A 24,591-nucleotide genomic window follows, 5' to 3' on the forward strand; every position below is an offset into this window, starting at 1 on the left:
GTCATGGAGCCAGGATTCAAATCCTTGAATCCAGAAGCTCTCTCTTTGACCAAACTAGTTAGGCTTCTCGAAGCTTCCTTGTTGACTAGGCTTTAATCTTGGCCTGTAGAAACTGCAGACTCTCAGCACAAATTATTTAGTCCACCCCCACTACAATAACAGACTTAAACAAACACTAACATAGTTTCTAACAGCTCAAGGCCGCCTCCCTAGAATGACCTGACCCTGGTGAAAGTGCCTGCCTGAGAAAACTCAGAGCTACCAGAGGAAGTTGCTGTTTGTTCCAGCCAACACCTGCAGGTCAGACCCTGCCTCCCTGTCTCTGTGGGAGGCGAGGAGCCTAACTTCATAAGAGCCAGGTAGCAAGCCAGATGGATTCACACGGACTGCCCCTGCATCCTGCTTTTGATAAATTTAGCAGGAAAGTCCCTGCGCAGCCCCCACCATTCACCCTCCCTGCTCTCTCGTTCTCCCTCTGAAATGTCCCTGTACAAGTGGCAGTGGCGGTCAGTTCACACTGGGTCGTCTTCACTGTTGCAGTAGCACATCGCTGATTACTGTCTGTTCTTACTGCTTAGTAGTATGTCTTTATCTTTGACTGTCTTTACTGCTATGTTATCTGGTGGTTATCTATCTAACGCTGATATGATCGTGAATCCCCTTGAAGCCATTTCTCTACTCAGCCATCTCGATGAAAAGAAACTCTGCTCCCAGAGTACTTGTCCAACAGACGGTCACAGGTTTGGGCCCCAGGTTGCTGGAACCTGGGACTCCTCCGTCTGACTGCTCTGACACTCACAATTGCTGAGGTCCATGGAGGGGAAGTCTGCAGCCACGTCGCACCGGGGAGGGCAGTATAGCTATGGACCCAGATGTCTCAGGGATGATAATCAATGCCTCCGCCCGGGGCCTGGGCCACATGTCGCTGTGGCTGCAGACAGGCAAGCTGCAACTCGGCTGTGGCATCCTCAAGGCGTCCCTGGGAAACTCTGAAGGTCTGGGTGGTGACAGGCAGGGGCCATCTCTAGGCAAGCACGGGGGGGTTCTGAGATGGGCATATGTGGCGGAGAACACCAGAGCCTGTTCTTTCAGCAGCATCCCAGCTGCTGTCTTGTAGGGGCCCCACCCAGGGGCAGTTCCAACTGAAGGTGGAATTCAGTCTCTTTCTTTCTGCCTCTATAGGGGTATTCTGGAATTATCTGACAGTATCTGAAATCAGGGCTTGGGGGCGCACAGGCAGCTTGGGGATGCCAAGACCACAATTTGCTGCTTGGGGAATGAGGAGGGAGAGCAGGAAGGGATGAAAGCCCCCACCACAGTTGGTATCCTTGGTGGAAGCCTGTGCACCTGTGACTGACTGAGGAAGGCTCAGCCGCACAGAAATCTAGCCCCCGATGTTTGCCAAGAGAACAGTGAGGAATGTATGTTCAGTTGCTTTGGGATAGAATATTGCTGTGAGAAAAAAATCATTCGTATGTTATGATCACATTTGGTTCCCTTCCCCAAGACAGCTAATAAGAAGGCAGGTCCAACCACGTACAGGGATGGTGGCAAGATGCTAAGTGTTCCACAAATAAAACTGGTCAGGCACAATCATTACCAAACCAAGCTTACGCACCGCCAAGCATGTACCCACAACCACACGCTGACTTCCATTCCCCAGAAGCACAATGCCGAGGGCATCACTACATTACTTAACTGTTTGGCCACCCAGAAGTGGCAATTGTTTGCTGAAGGTGGGGAAAAAAATCAGATTAGGACCAGGTTAGATTTCCTTTATTCTTTGATTCCTTTGTTGATATCTTAAAGCCCTGATCCAGTTCCTTTTTTTTTCCTTTCCTTTTTTTTCTTTCTTTAATTTTATGGTTGGTTCTCTTGGAGCCTTCAGCAACGTAAGGGAACTTTGAACCAGCTCTAATCCACCTTTATTCTTTCTTTGTCCTGGTAAACTTTGTAGAGCAGAAGGATCTTTTCAAAACTCAAATCAAGTGCTGTCACCCCACTACCTAAACTATTTTGGCACATGTCGAGTCAACACCAAACTCTTGATCAACACCCCACACTACTGGCCCTCTTCCTGCTCCTCAACCCAGAGACATGGGCCACCTCCCTCCCCTTCCCCGGCCTCGGCATTTGCTGCTCCTCCTTCTGGAGCACCCTTGCCCGTTCTTATCATGCAGATCTGGCTCAAATGCCTCTTCTGGAGAGCGCCCTCCCCCCTCCGCGCCCCGCTCCCCAAACCCCCAGCAAGTCCTAGCACACCTCGGGCTCGGCACTCACTGCCCTCCCTCACTCGGGATGTGAACTCCCTGAGAATCGCAGCTTTGCCTGTTTTCCTGCACATCCCCCAGGGCCAAGAACGGTGCCAGGCCTAGAGCTGGGGGGCAGTTGAGAGTGGAATGACTGAACAGAATTGGAGACCCTGGAGGGGGGGCCGTGGAGGCCGCATCTCAGTGACATCACATTCTGCAGGCAGCGCTCACCATGCTGCCGAGTGCCTCCCACCTTTGCAGCAGAGTCTCTGAGGAAGACAAGGGATCGCCCTGCAGTTCGACTATTTTCATCCCTGCAGCTGCACAAGCTTGTGAACTAGTTAAGCAAAGTTAACCTCAGAGGACACAAGAGGAATTCTGAGGGTCATGTGATGTCAGGCCACTGGCCAAGGCACTTTCTTTTTAAAAACCACCCCCTCCCTCCTGAGGCCTGAAGCCAGGGCTTTGGCTGCTCGAACCCTGACAGATTCTGCCAAAGGTTGTTTGCCAGTGTGGCTGGTGTTGTGACAGCAGTTAGTGTGGGGGTTTGAATTTAACGTTACTTTCTGTGAGCAATGGGCAGCGTGGCTGAAGAGGGCCTGCCTCCCCGACGCTGGGGTGAGAAGAGCTGGGGAGCCCTTTCACAAGCCCCTCAGGACTATACTGTACCACGAGGGTGCATGGCCCGGCTGCAGCAAGTGGGCACTATCTCAGGCAAAGCAGTTCCCTTGAGGTCAGGTCTGCAATGTGGCAGATGAAGGGACAGTCCCTGCCCATCTGGTTGGCCACATCGTGAATTATGAGATTAGCAGACTGAGTCCTAACCGCTGGTGGCATGTCACCTGGCTCACGGGGTCCCCATTTCTCGAAGGACTCATTTCCCCTCCCCTCCCAGAGGAGGACACGGCTCTCTGCGTTGTAATGGCATCTTGTCTACCACCCGTCCCTCCCCCACATGGGACTACAGAGCAGATGGAGGAGTGTGGAGGTGGCAGGGGCCCTCATACACCAGAAAGCCGTAGTCTGTTGGTGACATTCTCTTGAGCAGTGGTAGACAGCCGATTAGGGACCAACCAGGGGTCACAGCATCTGTGCCCCCCTCACGTAAGGGCTGTTGCACTGGACAGGGTCCCATGTAAACACACACGTCAGGAGGCAACTGCGGCACCAGACAGAGGAACTGAAGTGTGGACTTTATTCTGAGTTCCTTCTGTATGATGGAGACATTCCCAAAGACTCTGAGATGGCTTTTCTTAGTCCTTTGTGTTCCCAAAGCCCCTTTCCAAAATAGCATCTTAATTAGTGTTCTGTGTCGTGGACATTCAAGTGAAGAAGAGCAGATGGCAGTGGCTTCACGCTTCCGGTTCCATTTTCCCAGGAGCACTCAGCCTAGCTCTTTAGCTGCAGTCCCTTGTGGCTGCCCCTTTGCTTGCTGGGGAGCCCCACAGAGCAGGAAGCCCCCCTATAGGGAGCACCTAGCTCCTAGCTGGGCTGCTAATACTTGTTCAGATTCCCACAGCCAGAGGGAGAGGGGGCGTGGGCTGCCCCCCCCCCCCCCACTGAGACGGAAGGAGAGCAGCTTTCCGGGCTCTGTCCCGGAACCTGCTCAGCCCTCAGCTCAGCCCCGTCCTCCTTGCCTGACACAGCAAACGCAAGGCTTCTCCCAGAAATGTCTCCTGTGGGGACCCAGAAAGGTTGTGTGCATGGTGATCGTCCCAGGGTAGAGCTGCCGGGTGGGGCGAAGAATCACACATACCAGGCCTCTCGAAGCGCATCATGCAGCGTGTTGGGTGGCACGGGCCTGGCACAGCCTGCTGGCTCCCAGTCCTTATGCTCTAAACGTGGCGCTTCAACTCCATTTTGGCCACCGCCGCCCGGTGCACCTCGTCAGGGCCGTCGGCAAAGCGCAGCGCTCTGGCCCAGGCAAAGAACTGGGCCAGCGGGTAGTCACTGCTCAGCCCTGCTGCTCCGAAGGCCTGGCAGACAGGGCGAGAGGGGAGGAGGCTGGGTGAGCCCTCATCTGTGAGGGCCCGGGCACGAGGGCCTGTGGAATGGCAGCTGTCTGACAGCTGTCCTCCCAGGGCGGCCCCACCCCGTGTGATGACTAGTGTTCTGGAAGACTTCGGCTGGGGTGACTCTGCTAGGTGACTTCTGCCACCGGGAAATCTCTGTGTTGGGCCAGGTGTTAAGATTTGGGGAGGCGGTGCCCCACACGGTTAGGAGGTGGGGCTCCGGTACAGTAGGGACCAAGTTCCCGTAAATCCGAGATCGGCTACCTGCAAGCTGAATGACCTTGGACAAGTCACTCCACTTTTCTGTGCCTGTTCCCTCACATTCACAGTGGGAGTAGGAACGTGGCCTTCCCTGTAGGGTTGTCCCGAGGAGGAACTCCCTGTAGGGTTGTCCCGAGGAGGAACAGGGAAATGACATGCGTGGTGAGAGGGTGACAAAGGGTGGTTGTCAGAGCTTACAGGTCGAGTGGCTGAAGGCGAGGGAGTTCTGCATGTGTTGGAATGTCAGAGAAGCAGCCGTCCAGTCTGTGCTCACCTGAATGGCACGATCAATCACTCGGGAGGCCAGGGACGGGGCCACCATTTTAATCATGGCAATATCTAAAGCTGCAGCCTGTGAGAAGAGGAAGAGACGACGTCAGGAGAGCACACCCGAGGGCAGAACACTTGGAAGAATAATCAGTTTCACGGGAGAAGCAGAAACAAGGGCTCAGAAGAGAGACCTGAGGTCCTGCTGGACCACAAGCTCCATGAGGCAGCCCCTGACTGGTGCTCGGCATGTGCCCAGCCCCTGGGGGCATGGCGGGTGCAATCATGGTGACTAGGGATGTGGTGAGGTGTGGGCAAGTGCCTGGTCAAGGGACAGACTCAGGCATACAGACGTCTTCCCAGATGATGGGGGCATCTCCACCACACACAGAAGGCAGAGTGGGGTGTGGCTTGTGCTTCGATCACAGTCACAACCAGCTCCTCCATCTCCAGCCCAACAGCGGACCAAGACCAGCCAGGACTCTGGAGAACCACGCTGCAAGAATCTGCCCTGGGTTGGGGCATTGAAGCCAGGCCCCCCGAGAGCCTCGATGTCTGGTACTAGAGCCAAGGAACCGGGAATTAGAGCCTGGGTCACCCCCCCCCCCCAGTACTGAAGCCTCTTGGCTAAGGGGTGAAGGCTGCTCCATGGAGGGCTGGAGAAGATGGGTCAGCAGGGCATCGTGCCAGGCGGCCACCTGAGGCACTCAGAAAGAGCTGTTTGAGGAGGAGGATCGTCACGCTGGAAAACAAAGCCGCTCTTGGCGAACCCCTGTGCTGCGTCTTAGTTTGCAAACTACGGGGCCTGGTAGTCCAGGCGCAGGCAGGGCTGAGGCCAGGGGGCTGTGTGACCCTGTCAGGCCCACTGTCTTGCACCCAGAAGTTCACCAGGTCAGTAAAACAGAGTTCAGTCCTCTTTTGGTGTGCCTTTTCCATTTTCGAAAAGCTGCCCAAATAGTTCCAGCAAAGTTACTGTTGAAGCAAAGTTATTAATGTCAAGAAACCAAGCTCTTTCTCCGTGCTGAATGGGGAAGGGTCAGTGTAGATTCCCGGGAGGGATTCCCTCAGGCGACCTCAGCACCGGCCATCTGTGAGGCCCCTTGGCCTCCTACCTTATTTCCTGCCACGTCCATGAGGTGGGCAGCTTTCAGCACCAACAGCCGGGCCTGCTCAATCTCCACGCGCGACTGGGCGATATCCGCCAGGAGCGTGCCCTGCTCTACCAGGGGCTTCCCGAAGGCCACACGGGACTTCACCTGTGGACACGGGAGACATGGCTTAGACATGGGCTGGTGCCCTGCAGAGGAGGTAGGTGGAGCCACACAGGAGAGAGCAGGAGAGGGCAGGGAGTGGAAGCAGGAATGTGCCAGCATCTACGGGGTTGCCAGTGATTTCCAGGGAGACAGAGGTCCAGACACAGATACTCCGTGCACTGCAGAGATGGTCAGCGTGGTGGCTGCGCTGAGTACTTCCAGGAATCCCTTCTCTCCCGCAGTTGAGCTCCCTCTGGGCTGCCAGGCAGGAACAGTCCTTTTAGGTCTAAGCCAGCATCTCACCCAGGGCAACTCGGAATTACACAGTGACTGCGGGCGTGTCACACAGGCGGGGAGAGGGCGCCCTCTGCTGCCGAGGCCTGGCCTTACACCCCCCCACCCCCCAGGGGCGCCCTAGGGAGCAAAGTCTGGGTGCCAGAGCCCTATTGTGGGCAGCTGTTACTGCAACAGGCATTCTAGTGTCTTTGAAAGTCATGAGCCATCAGAAAAGATTGTAAGGGATTCTTTTTTTCACTTGTTTTGTTTCAGATTTTTTAGTTTTGTTTTCTCCTTTAGTTTTAACTAAAAATTACTACACAAGTAATTACCGGGGGTGCTAAAAAAATGTAAACAAGTGGACACTGGTCAACGTTGCTCAAGCAGTAGTTCGCCATCATCAGAAGTGTCTGGGTGCCGATGGTAACCACTCTGAGCACCTCTTGTCATTACAGAAGTCACGTGATGTGTATTCATCTTTTGTTATTGGTATATATCGAGCATTACAATTTTAATAGTTTTCCTTTCTTAAAATGTGTGTACATTTTTGGGTCACCCTCTGTATATCTCATGGCAGAAAAAGTATAAATTTTCAGACAAAAAAACTAGAAACACCTAGAATCCCATCTCTAGTTACTTACAGAAGATATCTGCTGGCTATCTTTCTAGAATTTTTACATGTATCTACATACACATGCAGTTTTTATAAAAATGGAGTCATACTCCACATACTGTTTTGTAGCCTCTTTTTCTCTTTTCAGAGTAAACAGTGATCATCCGTCTGTGTTAAGACATAGATTCCTCCAGCATCATTTTGGAATTTCACTGCACGCCTGTACCAGGTTTATCTGACCAGGCTCTGATTATTAGCCTTACACGTTGGTTGTTCCCAACACTTTGCTATTATAATCAGTACTACGGTGAACCTCCTCCGATCAAATCTTTTGTAGACTCCTAATTACTCCCTTGTGACCAAGTCCTATGAGTGGAGCTGCTGTGTCAGCGCTCTGCCCCTCCTGAAGACGTGTGACACATACGGTCAGACTGCAATGCGGGAAGACCGGTCCGAGTTGCAGAGTAGGACGGGGCTGAAGTACCACACTGAGCCCCCAAAAATAACTGATCAGCCTCAATTCAAAAGACTGTAACATCTCTCTCTCTCCTTCTCTCTCTCTCTCTCTCTCTCTCTCTCTCTCTCTCTCTCTCACACACACACACACAAACACATGGTTGTAAATCACAAAAGATTTGCTCAGTAATCCAAATGCATTGGCCCATGTTCTTTGTAGTTTCCTGTGAGACACTGATTTGGTCTCAAGGATTTGTGTCATCTTTGTGAAATCGATACCAATGATTTGAATGATTGTTCCCAGCAATAGCTCTCCCTTGCTTGGGCTTTCAACCTGTGAGGTTACAGCAGAATAAAGTTTTCTGGACATACTCAGGGCCAGATTCTGGAACCCCAGGGACAAAAGCCACAACGCAGGTTTTTCCTGGTATCTGATTTTTAAAGATGGATTAGTAGCAGTAATGGTCCTCGGCAGCTGGTGACCCTTTGGACCTTGGACCCCTGCTCTCTGCTGCCGCAGAGCCCAGCCTTTTTCCCCTGGTCACCTCGACAGAGTGAGGCCGGTTCTATTCTGAACTTCTAACCTGAGCAAAGTAGCAGATGCAAAGCAAAGACAGGGACACAGCTTCTGAGCAAGAACACCTTGCTTCACCTGCTAAGTTGGCTCTCAGAACAGCTAGGATCTGAGGTCTGATAGCGAAGCATACAAGCGGCTCTGGGTCAGAGCCGGGCAGACAGGGAAGCACTCACACGGGCCTTCATGAGCGCCAGGGCCCTCTCCGAGTACCCGACCAGCCGCATGCAGTGGTGGATCCTGCCAGGACCCAGTCGGCCCTGGGCGATCTCAAAGCCACGGCCGGGGCCCAGGACCATGTTCTCCTTGGGCACGCGCACCTGCTCAAACAGGACTTCACCGTGGCCACCTGAAAGACCCAAACGTTGCCTCCTAAGCGATTCACCCACCCGTTTCCTGGGGTGTGTTTATCCCTTGCCTCAGTTCAGGTCACCTGCAGGCAATATTCCTGCCTTTTATTCAACCTTCTAACTAGGACATAGTTGGCGGGGAGGGCAGGAAGGAAACTATCAAAGATAGAAAATAAATCAGTGATTTACAATGTCAAATGAATAGTTTGCCATTCCCCCTCCAAAACATAATGACTCTACCAAAAACTGAAACTGCCTAGTAATATGCGACGCTAACGATGTGATCCCGTGGACACACTGAAAGTCCACCTGTGAATGCTGTCCGCAGCCAGAAGACGCCCTGTGAGGACCTCCAGGCCTCCTGCTGCTCAGCTGTCCATCGGGCTCTAGAAGAGCAGGTTTGGAATGTACTTCCTGCTACTGTCCTGTGTGGCCTTCTTATCTCACAGATTCTGGCTTATCTTCTGAGTTTAGAAGAGAAAAAACAAAGTATAAATGCCTGTCTGAAATGTGGTTGATCTTCACGGATGGAAATGAAATGCAAAAGCATGTGGCCCTCCAAAGGTCATCCTGCCCTGAGAGGTGTTGCGTGCTGAGTGTGTCCCAGGCTCAGACCCACACACAGGAGTGGCTCGGGGCTAACCTGGTGCGTCCTCCAGCCCATATACCGTCAGAGGCCGGATGACTTTTATCCCCGGGGAGTCCATGGGAACCAAGAGCACGGACTGCTGCTGGTGGCGTGGGGCATGTGGGTCTGTTTTTCCCATAAACACACAGAGCTGGCAGCGAGGATCCAGGATGCCTGCAAGGAAAGGAGAGAGACAGACCCCCATCATCTGACGCCAGGGCCATCACATCTCTTTGCAGACGCAGTCCTGGACCAGGAAAGCCGAAGCCAGCGAGCAGCTCTTGAACACTTTTTTTCTTAAAGTGCCATGTGGAGTAGAAAATATAAAGACAAGAGACGGACAACTGCTACTGCCTCACCAGCAGGCGGTCTGCTGTTCCCATAGGCGGTGTACACATAATGGCTTCGGGCACGGGCTTCAGAAACAGGCAAACCCTTCCTTCGGGATCCCCCTTCTTGCTTGGGGCTGCGGGGCGGCGCAGTACCTTCAGTCACTTCTCTGACCTAGTTTCCTCCTCTGTGATATGAGGATACTAATATGTACCTTCTGGGGAGGTGTGGGGACTCAGCGAGGCGAGATCCACACAGCTCTTACAGCGGGCCCCGCAGACAACGCGTGACGAACAGCAGGTTGTCACTAAGCCTTCTGATGTAGTCCCCTGATCTCACATAGGGAGACGCCACTGAGGAAGTGACCGTCTGCCTTTCTAAAGGGAGATGCCCAAGGTAAATGAAGAGAGTGGGGAGACAGTGAAATTCCTAGAACTGTCACATGTGTGGTCATTGGTGACCCACATGGAACCTTTGGTTCCCCTAGGGTTTGCTGCCTCTGCTGGGAGCACAGAATCTCTTTTGCATCAACTGGCAAAGAAGCCACCCCTACCATAAATTCCAAGGGCAGAGAGTGACACGCTTATCAACATAGACCCACTGATGTGTAATTGAAAAAAGAATTTCAGGCCAAATACCTGAAATCCACCACTTGTGACCATTTATGACATAGAAGTTATCCTCCTCTCTGATGGAAGACTCAATGTTGGTGGCGTCTGATGAGGCAACCTAAGTGAAAGCACATGCTGCTGAGATGGCCAGGGCCCCGCGTCCCCTGGACGGTAGAGACCACGTTGCACCGGGCAAGGGTCTGGCCTGATAAGAAAGCCCTGGGTGTGGTACCTGGGGCTCCGTCATGGCAAAACAGGAGCGGGCCTTCCCCTCCAGCAGCGGCACCAGCCAGCGGGCCTTCTGCTCCTCGGTGCCATAGCGCACCAGAAGCTCCATGTTCCCTGTGTCTGGAGCAGAACAGTTAAATATCTGAAAAGGAAAAAAATCATAAGTGACTCCCATGTCCATATTTAAAACTTCAAATACCCAGGAAGCGGGAACCAGGGCCCTCTGTCACCCTCGTGAGAGTTCGTTCTCTCCCCAGAGCAATGCAAAGCATCCGAATGCAGTGTTTCAGAGCCCATGAAGCCCGGATGGCTCCCATCTCCCCTGGAGACTCCCACCCTGAGCTGCTTTCCTGCTCTGCCTCCAGCCACCCGCCAGTAGCTGTCCTCCCTCGTTAGAAGTTTATGGTTGTGGCAGTGCCCCTGAGTCCAGCGCCCGGTGGAGGAAACCCTGCCAGTGCGGGAGGGGAACTGGTTCTTACGGAGGACGAGGACAGCCTCACTCAGAGGACAGCTTTAGAGAAGGTACCTCAGGGGCATACAGAGACGTGCCCATGCGTTCACACAGATGCGCATACTCCACGTTGGTCAGTCCTGCTCCATATTTTCTCTCGGGATCAGCCTCCAAGGGCAAGAAGAGGTTCCAAAGTCCTTCGGCCTTGGCTTTCTCCTAACACGGGAAAAGTCAGTCAGGGAAGTACAGTGGGTGCTGTCATTTTATTGTGGCCTGTGGAAACTAATGAAAGGGATTAGAGAGAAGAAGGTAGGCAGCCAAAGATGAAGTGTGCGCCAAAAACGACGCAAGTCCGCACCAGCAGGCTGGATGTGGGGTGGCGTCAGCACCGGGAGGCCAGGATGGCAGCAGACATCCCCTGCTGTGGAGTGAGGGAGGGTCAGCTGTTTTCTAGCCTGAAAACACTGTTCACTAACCAGACACCCCACGTACAGGCAGCATTGTTAGTATAATAATGAATCTTCGGAGAACACTCTCCGTGAGCACAGAGACTGGAGGATCCTTTATTTTGCGTGACAGGGTGAATTACACATGGCTGCAGACTTAGCGGCCCTGACACGGTGCATAAGGAGAGGGCCCGAACCAGCTTCCTTTAAGAGGCACATCGCTCCTAAGACAAGTAACCCCAGATTTCTGAAGGTAGCGCCTGCCTACCATTTTTCCCCAAAAATAAGACCAGGTCTTCCATTAAGGTTTGCTCCGAAAGACGCATTAGGGCTTACGTTCAGGGGATGTCTTCCTGAAAAATCATGCTAGGGCTTATTTTCTGGGTAGATCTTATTTTCGGGGAAACATGGTAGGTAACAAGGAAGTCTTGCCTGGGGTCAGGAGCTCAGGCCTTCAGTTGGACCCAGCCCTGCCACCCCTGGCTGGGAGACCTTGGCCAAGACACTGAATCTGCATGTTTCAGTTTCCTCATCTGTGAAATGGGGTGTGACCACCCACCCACCCTATCGGTCAGGATTACCGAACTGTAGCAATACCAACAGACTGTGGCTCACGAAAGGAAAACAGGAACCAAATGGGAAGGTTCTCAGGAGCTCAGATTAGAGAACAAGGCTCAGAATTGGACAGTGACCCAGGGAGCCTACAGGATCACGATAGGCCAGGATGCTCAGCCATCCTGCAGGGCCCCCGCTGTGGAATGAGTGAGTGCCAACTGTTTTCTATCCTGAAAACACTGTTCACTCTCCCAATTCCGGGAAGCGACTGGCTGGCACCACTTGGCTCACATGCTCACTTCTTGGCTGGGGGTGGCTGGGCTGGCCCCTTGACTGACAGTCTTGCATACAGCCGAAGCGGGGAGGGAATGCCCCCAAATGAAAGTGGGGTACTGCTACCAAGAGAGAGGGGAATGGACACCAGGCAGCCCAAACTCACCAACGGCCACAGCACCCACCTCCCTGGGTGTTGTGAGGATTAAATGAGATAACACATAAAGTGCCTGACACTGAAGCTGGCAGGCTGCGCTAATTAGTCATTATGGATGTAATTACCATCACTTCTTCTCGCTGGGAGGAGCCAGCTGGCCTGATTGTGGACGTTTATATTGGGCCCGGTCTCAATGACATGTTCTGCTAGAATCAGTACATGACTTGCCTTGTATTCTGGGCAAAGCTAATTAGCTCAGAGTGCAGTGGCCAAGGAGAAGGGCAGGTTAGTTGGAACAAATAAAGTAGAATGGGAAGGGAGATGTAGGAAGCAAGGGAGTTCTGAGAAGAGGTACAATGAGGAAATGAATATAATTATCTTGTAGTTGGGGGTCGGGGGACCCACAGAATTTGAGCCCAGAGGTTCTGGCTTTGAATCCAGGTGCTTATTCTTTCTAGCTGTCTCCCTGGACAAATCCGTTTCCTAACGTTTAAATCGAGGTGAATAATGCTTCCTTCACAGGATGTATGAAATGCATTGCAAATGGCCAAATACTTTTCATTTATGGGTAGTAATGACACTGGATAAAAGCCAGGGGCTACAATTTCACCACTTCACCCCAAAATCCTAGTTACCAGATGCTCCTATTCCACTGTAACGAGAAGCAGAATGTTCACTAAGCTAGGTTTCTCCTAGGCATCTGATGTAGAGTCTGGGGGTGTCTGCTGCATGAGTGTTTGCTTTTCCAATGCCTCTGTGCTTATACCAGATGTGCGAGGATAAATGTGGGGGCCAGCAGGTGGGGAACAGGCATCTCACACGTTAATGATGGCAGTGTAGGTCGGTAAAACCTTCTGAATGAAAATTTGGCAATATTTATTAAAACTCTAAGTGGTCTCATTCTTGGACCAGTAGTTTTACTTCAAAGTTTATCCTGTGGAAACAATAAGCGTACACAGAAACAGATGAGAGCATTCAGCGCACCAGGATCCAAACCCTGTTCTCATTCTGGGGGACTCCCTCACTGTATACATTTTGTTGGGGTCAAGGCCGAGTCTCCCACTGCCGAAGATGAAGGGGGCCAGATACGCCCTCCTCCCTGCTTCCTGGCACCAAAGCCATGGGACCTACACCTGGCCACCTGAAAATTCCCACCTCAAACGCCAAATCCTGAGGAGGCATCCAGGGGAGACCTCCTAGCTGGCAGCTCGTGTGGTAGCCTTGGCCCTGCTCCCTGCAGCCTGCCTTCCTGTGGCAGCATCTGCTGTCTTCTAATGCTGGGTCTTCGGCCCCCCTGTCCATGGCAGCAGCTAGCTGACGGCCTTGGCTCCTCAGGTGACCCAGAGGTGGCTTCTGGGTCTTTTACCTAGCCTGTGACTGAGACACCCAGTGTCCCTCAGCTGGGGGAGGGCAAATAAATCATGGTGCACCCACTGCAGAACCCTTCAGAGGTCGATCTCTCGGTGTGCTGGCAGGGGAAGGTGACATGTCATTAAGTTCAATGAGCAAGCAGGAGATTCGAATGAGCAAGCAGGGTGATCCATTACAACATAGGGATAATCACATATGTTAGTATAGAACTGAAAGAAGAAGCTGGCAGCCTAAGTACCACATTGTTCACGGTGGTTACCACAAAGGGTGGAGAATTGTAGAGAACGCTTTCTTTCTATGTTACGTACTTTTGTCACGGTTGAGCTTTGGTTAATTTTGCAATTTGGTTTTTAACTAGAAAAAAGTGATGATGCTACTTTTTTTAAAAGTAGGTGATGGTTGTATTATAGGCAAAATATGTGCTTCTGAAGACCTCAAATAACTTAAAAACTAAGACAGGCCAAGACTAACCGTGTCAAGAACTAAAGTGGTGTCGTCATGCAAAAACAGCACACAGTTTACAACTGATGTGGCCCTTTAGCTTTGACATTATGGGTTCTTTAAAGACAGACTTTATTAACTGATGTATTTAATATCATACTGTTTCAAATGTACATAATTCAAATCTGCATATTGGGCCCACCTGCCCCAATATGGTTATAAACCACAGCAAGGAATTCCCAGTGATGGTGGAAAGCAAAGGTAATTCAGCTCAGCTCTCCTGTCTCTTCACTACCTGGAGGGAGCAGGTGTGCCCAGGGCAGCTGAGGTGCTACCACCTTAATGAGGTCTCACCGACTCTCAAAAGGCCACTTTACCTTGAGCTCTTCAACCAGTGGGGAAGGGGTCCATCTCTCAGCTGAGGCCTGATGACTCCGCAGCTCTGGCTCAGCAGGATACACATGTCGCTCCATAAACTGCCCCAACCGCTGGTACAGCTCCCTGACTGGTGGGGAAAGGCCCTCTGGAGAGATAACCAGAGCTCCCTTTGGGGCATGAGCTGGGGAAGATTCTGGAAGGCTTATATAACTCCTGGTTCCTGGGCGGCTCAGCAGAGACTGTGGACCGGCCCATGTGTGGTAGGACCTCGTTAATGGTTTTGTGGCTGGCATCTCTTTGAAAATCCGGAACCCTTCTTTGACTGCAAAGTCCCATGCCAGATTGGACATAAATTCAGTCAGCTTTCCATTTTGTTCAGTGGTTGCCAAGCTTGCCTGCCCTGAGCAGAAGCAAAGAAAATCGTGATTACTCCTAAACTGCCCTTAGCCATAATGCTAACACATGATAATATTGTTATTATATCAGCAGCTACTACCACTTGCTGAGTATCTGCCATGGACCAGACATGGTGTTAGCGAGCGTACCGCTTTATGTGTGTCCTCAGAGCTCACTGAACTCCCTAAGCAGCATGACTGCTTTAATCCCCACTTTAGGGTAAGGATTTAAGTCAGAGATGGAGGAGACATGCCTGAGCTTACATCAGTGGGCTGGGAGCCAGAAGTGGAACTCAGTTGGCCTGCTCTTGACCTCTTTTCCTAAAGAAACTAAATTAAATCAGTAACACCCCCAAATTACTTCTGCTGTCCCCAGTGGGTAACAGGCAGCCCTGCATTATCCTACACTGGCCCTGCTATGAAACTGACAAAACAGGCTCACACAGGATTAGAATAATGGCCAGTTTCTAGGCTCCATTTTGTTAGGTCGACACCATCACCAGCGTCACAGAAGTCACTCTAGTCATGCTCTCACTCTCTCTTTTGCTTTCTTTAATATGCTCAAGACTTTTTCAGAAAGGATTTTTTTTATTTAGGTATGGTGTACGTATACCCTCTTTCTAAAGTGTCTAATTCTGCAAGGTGGGTCAGGTAATCACCACCGCCACTAAGGTACACAATACTCCCACCATCCCCAAATCTCCAGTGTGCCTTTGTACCCAACCCTTCTCCCCAGCCTCTGGGGACACTGATCTCTGTTCCTACAGTTTGTTTTCCGGAATGTCACAAATACATCACAGGGTGTGTAGACTTTTCAGCGAGCCTGCCACTTCTGAGGTCCAGCCATGTGGCTGGGTGTACACTGTCTCCTTACGGTGGGCTTTTTTTACAGCAGGCTCTCTTGGATCATTTTTAGCATTATCGTGTTCTAAAAAGACTGTTTTCCCCATTCTCTTTGGAACTTCACAGAGGCCTGTTTTTCTTCCGGCTTCTGCCATGGCCAGCTTCTCAAGAGTCATTTTCATGCAGTTTTGGTGTTAAAGATATTCTGCTATTCCTTACAAACCAGGCACCAAATCCACCTGCTACACAGCAGACAATGCAGACCTCTGGGCCTCAGCGAGTCTCTACTCAGCACCTTCTAGGTGCTGGGATGGATCCGAGCCCTAGGGTGCACCCTGGGGACCAGGCAGGCCCTTCCCTGCGTCACTGATAATAGTGAGGGCTGACGAGCATGAGGGGGCCGACCTTTCCCCTCAGTACTCAGAATGCACACGCCGCATCAATGAGGGAGACACCTCCCTGAAACTCGTTGTTATTCATAACGATTTTCTTCTACAACAGAGAGTACAAAATGTTTTCCGAATTTTCTTCGCTTTAATTGGATCTCGATCTCAGGGCAATGCTTTCTTTGTCTCTTGGACAATCACTTGTAGGGGCTTGGGATGATTTCAAACTATCAGTTCTGGTGTATTTTCCCAAACGTAGTCACCGCAGAAGAGACCACCTCCTAAGCTGCAGTCACAAGCAGTTTTGCCTTTCTATGGTAACAGCAGCCATCTACAGGAAGCCTAGTCTTTGGCACCAGTTTATTGATAAAGGACAGTGACACGTGGGCTGGGACTGGTACAGACTGTAACTCAGTCCCTGGGCTCTGGTCACCATCCCCCTCCTGCAAATCTAAAGAGGAAGTGACGTCTCCTGTGATTGACACCATACAGAGAATGCCTTTGAAACAAGTGCTCCTTCTGTAAACCCACTGTCCAGGGAAATACCACACATCTCAACTGTTCAAACAGAGAAATGAGTTTAGAGAAGACAAACGTACAGAACTAATTTTGGTGTTCATATAGTTGGGTTTTTTTGTTTCCCCTTATCGAATGTTTTTATAATAGCACCCCCTGTCCACAGCGGATATGTTCCAGAATAGCACCAAACCCTCTATATTCTGTTTTTTCCTATACATACATACATACCTTTTCCTTAAAGGAAGCACTTTATGGCTTCTCTGGGCAGATCTGAATTGCCAGCATCACTACTCTTGCGCTTTGGGGCCGTTATTAAGTAAAATAAGGGTTACCTGAACACTGTGACACCCTGACAGTAATCTGGTTACTGAGATGACGACTAAGTGACTAACGGATTGGGAGCGTACACAGCGTGGAGACACCAGACATGATAAAAATTCAATCATATAGAACAATTTCCTTCCTTCTCAGCACCACTTCTCAAAGATAAACGCTACTGTTCACAGTTTCTTGGGCCACCCAATTTTTTCTGTACATCTGTCTTCTCTCCAAGTTTTATAAAAATGTGATCATCTTACGTGTATTTTTCAGTACCTAAATTTTTATCCTGTATGATTTTACTTTAAAATGTTTTATGCATTATCTTCATCATTTAAAAAAGTTTAACTATTTTAAAGACTATAATCTATGATATATACTTACTGACAAATGGTTGAATTCACTGAATCTTATAGACTCTGGCCAAACCCGTGCCTCTGAAGCCTGTGGCCACAGGTGGGTTTGTTTCCAGGGGGAGAAACTGAGACCACCCCATTACCTGTGAGCGAGCGCTTATAGACTCCCTGTAGGATGGCAGCCATGCGGAAGAAGGAGAAAGCCATGTAGAAGTTCCAGTTCTCGAGGGGAGCGATCCCCATGTGACGACAGTACATCCCGAAATAGTCCTCTGCAGTAGGGACACCCAGCTGAGTCAAATCATAGCCACTCAAACCTGTGGTGACAGAGCCCCCCTGGGCAGTCAGTGACTCCCACACGCCCCTGTGGCCACACAGTATTTACATTCTGAAAATCACTTCCTCCCCTGGAAGTTGGCTCCATAGCTAGTTCAAAGGGTCAGCTGATTATTTCAAGGGCTCTTCCGCCCTCACATGGCTGGGATCCAGGCACGAAGCCATTATTCACTAATCGGTGCCTCCAAGTTTCAGACTAAATTGGGAGCAGAGGAAGGGAAGGAGCAAGGGGCCTCCAATTCCACCTGGACCATAGTTCAGGGTGGATGCATATCATTTGCGACCAGTCATTTGACAAAGAAGAGTATGGAGAGACAGATCCCACCAAATTATGAAAAAGTGACAACTTGCTTCATTTGTAATATTTTCATGGTTTAGGAGCATGTAATATATTCCATTCCTAGGAACTTATCCTAGGAGTATAGCTTATATATATATAGGTAAGTACATTACTACAAAGGTGTTCACTGCCTTTTTTGTGAGGGTGGGGGGTGTAATATATAAAAAATTTGAAACAAATTAAATATCCAATTAGGAATCAAACCAAATGTCTTGATTAATTCTATACCATAAAATCCTATGCCATCATTAAAATGATGCCGTAGAAGAAATATTTAATGGCAAGAAAACATGTCCAAAGTATATAAAGTGAAAAAAAGGTCATAAAATTGTATAATCAGTTTCATTAAAACAAATGTATACACATAGTATATGTGTATATGTATATATGTATGTATACACATAGAAAAAAAGATGACCAGAATGAAAAGTTCGGCAGTGATCTCTGGGACTATTGATGATTTTAACTTTTCTTTTTTATCTGTTGGCTCTAAAGTTTTGAAAATAGAACTGTATCTTTGAGTTTAAAAAATTAAATAGAAATTAGTTGTGTGGAAGCATATGAGGTACCTGTATGCACATCCTTCTCATTTAAAATACTCGCTATACCCAATTACCCCCATTACGACAGGAGTGCACCCCAACTGCATTTTTTACCCAGACCACCAGGACGTCAAGTTCATGCACCAGCCCAATCACAGCTACTTCCACTGAGTTTGCCCGAATGCTTTGAGAATGGAGCCGGCTCGGTCCCTCCGTCTCCCCCACAGCAGTCCCTACCTCGAAGTACGGGAAAACTGGGGGGCAGGTAGTGAGCCAGGCAGCTGGAGGCCACATCTGCAAGGGGGTCGCCTAAGGTAGACAGTTCCCAATCAAGGACAGCAAGCACCTCCATCTTTTCTGGATGGAACAGCAGGTTGTCCAGCCTGAAGAAACAACAGAAGGGGGAGACAGGGCTACGAAAACTGACCACTAGTGGGTACCTGTGCTGGGCATCTTCTGTTTGCCCCTCCAAATGCACCCCTACCCTCCAGGCCCCTCAGTGCCCAGGAGCCTCAGCTGCAGGGCAGGTCTACATCCACCAGCGTGCTCCCTTGCCCACTGGCTCATTGGGGCTCAGCCAATGGGGACACCAGCAGGAGATGGGAAGGGGTTATGTATTTGCCAGCTCCCTCTCAGATAGCTGAGGGCTGGCTGTATTCCTCTCCCAAGGACCACAGCTTTAGCCTACCAGCATTCTCTCCACACGGCTACCCTCTCTGGGCTTTTCCCTGTGATGGTTTTAAAACAGGTCTGCAAACTCTTTGACACTCCTGCCACTAAAGAAAGAGTTGGATTCTTCGCCTCTTGAAGCAGCTTGCTTCTAACAATATAATGCAGGTGGAAGTGATGCTGAGTGACTCCCAAGACGAGGTCAGAAAAGGTGATCAGGTCCCGCCCAGCCCCCGCTCTTGGAACACACACCTTTGGAGCCATGAGCCTCTAGGTAAGAAGTCCAGCTACCCAGAAGCTGCCATACTGGGGAGACCATGTGAGAAGCCGCAAAGAGACAGAGAGTGGCCCAAGGAGTCCAGCTGTTCATGTGTGCTCTGCCCAGTGCCAGGCATCTGAGTGAGCCCTCCAACCCCCAGCCTGAAGCCACCCCAGGTGACACAAGATATCCTAAGCCCAGACTGCAGATCTAGGAGCAAAATAACTGCTGTCATTATTTCCAGCCACACAGTTTTGAGGGTTTTTTTATGCGGTAGTAATAACTGAAGCACATGCTTGTACCTTCAGACCTATGGGTGGTAGTAACGCCCCGGTTGCACAGGACAGCCCCCCATCATAAAGAATTATCTGGTCTGGGGCGGTTGGTTAGAGTGCAAGCTCTGAACAACAGGGTTGCTGGTTCGATTCCCACATTGGCCAGTGAGCTGCACCCTCCACAAGTAGATTGAAGACAACGAGCAGCCACTGAGCTGCCGGAGGGGCGGCCGGATGGCTCAGTTGGTTAGAGCGCGAGCCCTCAACAACAAGGTTGCCGGTTCAATTCCCACATGGGATGGTGGGCTGCGTCCCCTGCAACTAGACTGAAAACAGCAACTGGATTTGGAGCTGAGCTGCGCCCTCCACAACTAGACTGAAGGACAATGACTTGACTTGGAGCTGATGGATCCTGGAAAAGACACACTGTTACCCAATAAAATTAAAAAAGAAGAAAAATCTGGCCCAAAATGTCAATAGTGCCAAGGCTGAGAAACCCTGCCTTAAAAGGCCATGCACAGGGAGATCTTGTAATGGGAATAACTCACAACTGTAAATGGCGCCAAGACCAGCTGCTTAACTTCCCCTTCAGAGGCCCTTCCCATCATTTTTCCCATCTAAACATTGCCCCATCCTCGTGTCTACCTGAAGTCCCCGTGCACCACCGTGGTCTTCTCTTGCTTGGGAAGATGGAGCGGCAACCATTCGATGAGCCTCTCCATCGTCGGGATGGTGCTCGTTTCTGAGGCTCGATACTGCTTAATCCAGGTTTGCACCTGACGTGGAATATAGTCCCCTGAGAGAAAGAGGATTAGAGCCATTCCAACAACCTTCAATGGTTTCAAAAATTAACCAGTGCCGTAAAAGCCTTTGTAATGCTCTGTGGCATCATCATCTTATGACTGGAGATTTCCCACAGGATGCTCCCGCCACCCCAAGGGGAGGCCACTGGCTGTTTTCTCTTGGCTGGATCAGTGAGCTGGGCATTGTTCCCAGCCACGTGGCCTCCAGGCCTGATCCCTGGCCCTCTCTGCGGTCCTATGAGCTTCCTAATAGCTGTTAGGAAATCCCTTTATGGCTAAACAGTGGTTGGCTAAGAGCATGGAAGCTGAGGCCGGACCGCCTGGGTCTCTCAGCTCTGCCATTCTTTATTCTGTGATCTCAGACATGTCACTTAACCTGGATGGGCCTCAGTTTTTCTTCATTGATGAGATGGTCCTCATAGAGTTGTTGGGAGGATAAAGTATGGAAAGCCCTTGGAACTGTTCCTGGCATGTAATAAGTATTATGTGAGTACTTGCTGCTATTCAGTCGTTTGCTGAGAAATCCAAGAGATACCACAGTTGGGAACTTGCACGTTACCTCTGGGACTGGACACTGAAAGGGATTCTGGAGTTAACGTGGCTCACAGTCAAGGTCTTCAGTTGATTTAACCTCTCTGAGCCACCCTTGCTTCTCCTGTGTGAGTGTAGTGATATCTAAATTCTGTAGGACTGTCGTGAAGGCTAAACAAAATCTGTGTATGACACGCCAAATACAGAGCTGGCACAGAAGGCTGCTCAGTGAATGGCGGCCATTATTATGTCACTGTTACTGTCAATTGACAATTACTAACTGTCACTATTAATATAACTCATAATAAACCACCTGTCAGGTCCCTGGCTCTAAGCCAGGCCCTCACCCTCATCTGAGAGAAAAATGGTCCCCAGAGGGTTTGAAGACAAGGACAGAGAGACCAAGCTCCTTCTGTGGCGTCCACTGCACACGCAGAGCATCCAGACACTGCCCTTCAGAGGGTCCAGCTGGGCTCTGAGACGTGGAGATCAAAATCCAGGATTATCACCCGAAACAAATCAAACCTTTAGGGCTAACTTCCAGTTTTCAGAATTACAGGAAATAGAAGACAGCAGTAAATGAAACCATAAGGAAATAATCGAGACAAATCTGTAAGACAACTGACTTGGTTTCTTAAAAAATTCACTGGGAAAAAAACAGGTATGGGGGGTGCTGTGCTAGGTTCCTTGGTTGATGCTGATTTGAAAGAAGAAAAAAAATTCATTTGTAAAAGATGTAAGGGGGATAATGAGGACATGTGACTATGGACTGGGTTTTAAACATTCTGGGAAAACGGTAAATGTGATGGTACTGAGGAATGGTAATGATGATGGTAGTGAGGAATGTCCTTATTCTTAGGAAATGCAGACTGAAGTCTGTAGGAATGAACTTTGTTAATTACACGTACACACACATACACACATATAAAGAGAGAGAGGAGCGAAATGGCAAAAGTTCACCATTGTTAAAATTGGTAGTGGGCATAGATAGTTATTCATTGTACTAGTGCATACATCTGTAAGTTTGAAATGATCATAATAAGTCAAATACAAAAACATGGGAGTGGAGCCTTTGTGGAAGGAGCCCCTCAAGAAACTCTCCTGTGTGGATTTGGGACCCCCCCACCCCATACACACCAACTCAGTGCTGCTCACATTCCCTTCTCACGGGAAGCAGAGGCAGCTGTCCCCAAGTCTCTGGCTCTGTTGGCCACTGGTCCCTAGCAGGCCTCCTGCCACTGAATCGGCCAGCCTGACCCTCTGGGATGAGAAAAGAGGATTTATGCTCCCTGCAGGGCCTTGGCGGAAAGGTTCTTTGTGATAATTAGACTCTACCTAAAGGATCTTTGTCAAAAGTTCCTTTTGATTAGAAATCATGTTTGTGTGCTCTTTTCTTCAACGAATTTAAATGTGTTCTCTTGAACAGACAATACATTCCCATGGATTGAAAGTAAAGTAAAAGGGAATGCAGCGAAGTCTTTCTCCTACCTCTGCCCAGCCACTCAGCAGTTTTTTCCCAAAGGCAACCCACGTGATGAGTTTCTTAGGTTTCCTTTTGGAGATATTCTTCACTTGTGCAAACAAACATTTAAGTATATTTAAACACACCCCCTTTTACACAAAGTGAGATATATATATATATATGTATATATATATATATACACACACATATATCACTATTTGTGTGTATGTGTATTATATATATAGACATATATGTCTATATATAGGCAATAAAAGGTATACAAGTGGACACTTTGGTCAACGTTGCTCAAGCAGTAGTTCGCTGTAATCAGAGTGTCTGGACGTTGATGGGAACCACTTTGAGCACATCTTGTAATTGCAGAAGTCAAACGTGACGGGTCTTCATCTTTTGTTATCGGTATATATTGAGTATTACAATTTTAATACAATTTTCCTTTCTTAAAATGTGTATACATGTTTTTGGTACGCTCTGTATATATAGAGCCAATGCCCTGCCGAGCAGGGATTCCTGACATAATATGGATTCCTGACATAATTGAGCAATTGCAGGATTCTTGGAAAGGACGATCTGATGCCCGTGCAGCTAGATCAGTGAACCTGATATACAACGAAGCTGCTTTATGCTCTCAGGCTCAAAACACAGTCCATGGCCCAGGAGGCTGGCCCTGGGTCACATGAAATCACATCAGATTTCTGCTCTGTCTCTGTGCTAATAGGTCAGTGGAAAGAGCGGCAAAATAGTCCACTTTGAAAATAAAAGGCAAAGGTTCACTCAGACAGCAAGCGGGAGAGACTCCCATAAGTGATTCTCTCTCCGTGGCCATGGCGGGAGGTCACAGGGCCCATCACTTCATCTGCCTAAGGCTTTCTCTTCATTCAGAGCACTGGGATAGGTACCAGCTCATCAGCTTTTCACATCAGCCCTATATGGGAGCCGGGGCTGTTTTTTTTTTTTTTTTTTTAACCAAACCTTTACTATTGAGAAAACTATAATGGGACTTGTCTAAGGTCAGCCATAAATTAGTACCTGGCTTTTGGCCCAGTACTCTTTTCATCTGAAATAATGGATCAATATAGGCGTCATCTGTTGTCCTTGCCTGTTGGCCCTTTTACTGGTCACTAGGCCTGCCAGATGACATCCAGGACGCCCACCTAAATGTGAACTTCAGATACACTATGACTGCATTTTTAGTATTAGTATTTCCCACGAAGACCACCAAGATGGAGGGGAACCTCCACAGAGTGTGTATCTCTGATCAGCAGGTTAGAATATGGGGGGATGATAAAGATCTGCTTTTATTTGGCAGGGGTGGGGCAGTGAGGACCCCTCAATTTGCATTAAGAATTTGGCCAGCCTGCTCCGTTGTAGGAAAGCGTCTCAAACTGTTAGTTTTGGGGACTCAGGTCACGTGCCTCTGGAGTGGGGAACGTCAGGGAACTCGGCAGAAGTGTGTTAGGAAGTTCATGTACTTTGGACACAGTGTAGCCTTTCATACAGAAAACAGGCATATTTTGGTTAAAGGCAGAGAAAGAAAAGGCTGCTTAGCTCAGAGATTCTTTTTGACTATGGTCAGGAATCCATACTGGTCAAGAATCAGAAGATCTTGACCAGTGAGTGAGTCTTTGGTTAGTGCTGAAGTTGTTGCACGCAAAAGCATGGAGACAGTTGTGGTGGTTATAAAATTGTGTGCCTGTGTCAAGATTCATCGAACGCTACACTTCAAAAAAGAAAACACCTGACAGTACCAAATGCTGGCAAGGATGAGGAGCAGCTGGAACCCTCAGACATTAGAAAAACAAAACACATTGGCATAATGGCATTTAAAAAATCTATGCCTGTTGAAAAGAGTAAGGGAAAGGGTGAAAAATAGAGAAGTATCTTAAAGACCCTTGGCCAGTATCCAAAAAAGGAAATTGTTAAATGATCTAGTGAGATAAAAGTTGCAAGGAAGAGATTCTATAGTCCATGAAGTGATTTATCCCAGGACAAAATGTCTAGGTAAGCAACACCTCCATGAATAAACGGGATTTCCAAGTAGGAAGCTAATAAGCCCAACTCACATTTCCCAGTCGTCTGATGTGTTAACACCCTGACAACCATGCAAATCCCAGAAGCAGAGGCAACAGTGAGGAAACGCTCAACACGAAAGACAAGCAGCCTCACGCTCACCATGTTTCCTGTTGTCTTCCAGGCCCGTAGCCTTAAGGTCCACACTGTGAATTTTGCACAAGACTCTGTTCATGGCAGTGTATATGGCCCGCCTCTGGCTGGACTCCAAGCCTGGCAGAGAAGGGTCTTTGTAGACCACGCCGGGGCAGTACTCCATCAGGTAGAAGGGCGTGCCAATGACCCT

The 24,591-nt window shown here is 49.4% G+C and overlaps 1 protein-coding gene and 1 long non-coding RNA gene across 7 annotated transcripts in view; one reads left to right on the forward strand and one right to left on the reverse strand.

Annotated features, from left to right (window-relative positions):
• LOC148757337 (uncharacterized) overlaps nt 1-24,591 on the forward strand; it is a 53,075-nt gene that overhangs the window by 17,854 nt on the left and 10,630 nt on the right. The window lies entirely within an intron of this gene.
• Nucleotides 3,432-24,591, reverse strand: part of ACAD10 (acyl-CoA dehydrogenase family member 10) — a 40,753-nt gene continuing 19,593 nt past the window's right edge. For 4 of the 5 annotated variants that reach the window (XM_019733875.3, XM_019733873.3, XM_074321047.2 and 1 more), the window contains exons 9-21: nt 24,408-24,589; nt 20,067-20,217; nt 18,456-18,601; nt 17,144-17,317; nt 14,183-14,583; nt 10,638-10,778; nt 10,116-10,253; nt 9,911-10,001; nt 8,958-9,116; nt 8,141-8,313; nt 5,905-6,048; nt 4,800-4,877; nt 3,432-4,228 (exon numbers count right to left, since the gene is read on the reverse strand). In XM_019733875.3, coding sequence (XP_019589434.3) covers nt 4,088-4,228; nt 4,800-4,877; nt 5,905-6,048; nt 8,141-8,313; nt 8,958-9,116; nt 9,911-10,001; nt 10,116-10,253; nt 10,638-10,778; nt 14,183-14,583; nt 17,144-17,317; nt 18,456-18,601; nt 20,067-20,217; nt 24,408-24,589 — 2,119 coding nt within the window. In that variant the 3' untranslated portion in view covers nt 3,432-4,087. Of the gene's footprint in view, nt 4,229-4,798; nt 4,878-5,904; nt 6,049-8,140; nt 8,314-8,957; nt 9,117-9,910; nt 10,002-10,115; nt 10,254-10,637; nt 10,779-14,182; nt 14,584-17,143; nt 17,318-18,455; nt 18,602-20,066; nt 20,218-24,407; nt 24,590-24,591 lie in introns of those variants that run through there. The other variant, XR_002137526.3, reaches the window with a different exon arrangement.

Source organism: Rhinolophus sinicus, chromosome 9, assembly GCF_057876585.1.
Source record: "Rhinolophus sinicus isolate RSI-liver-muscle chromosome 9, RSI-T2T, whole genome shotgun sequence".
Lineage (NCBI taxonomy): Eukaryota > Metazoa > Chordata > Mammalia > Chiroptera > Rhinolophidae > Rhinolophus > Rhinolophus sinicus.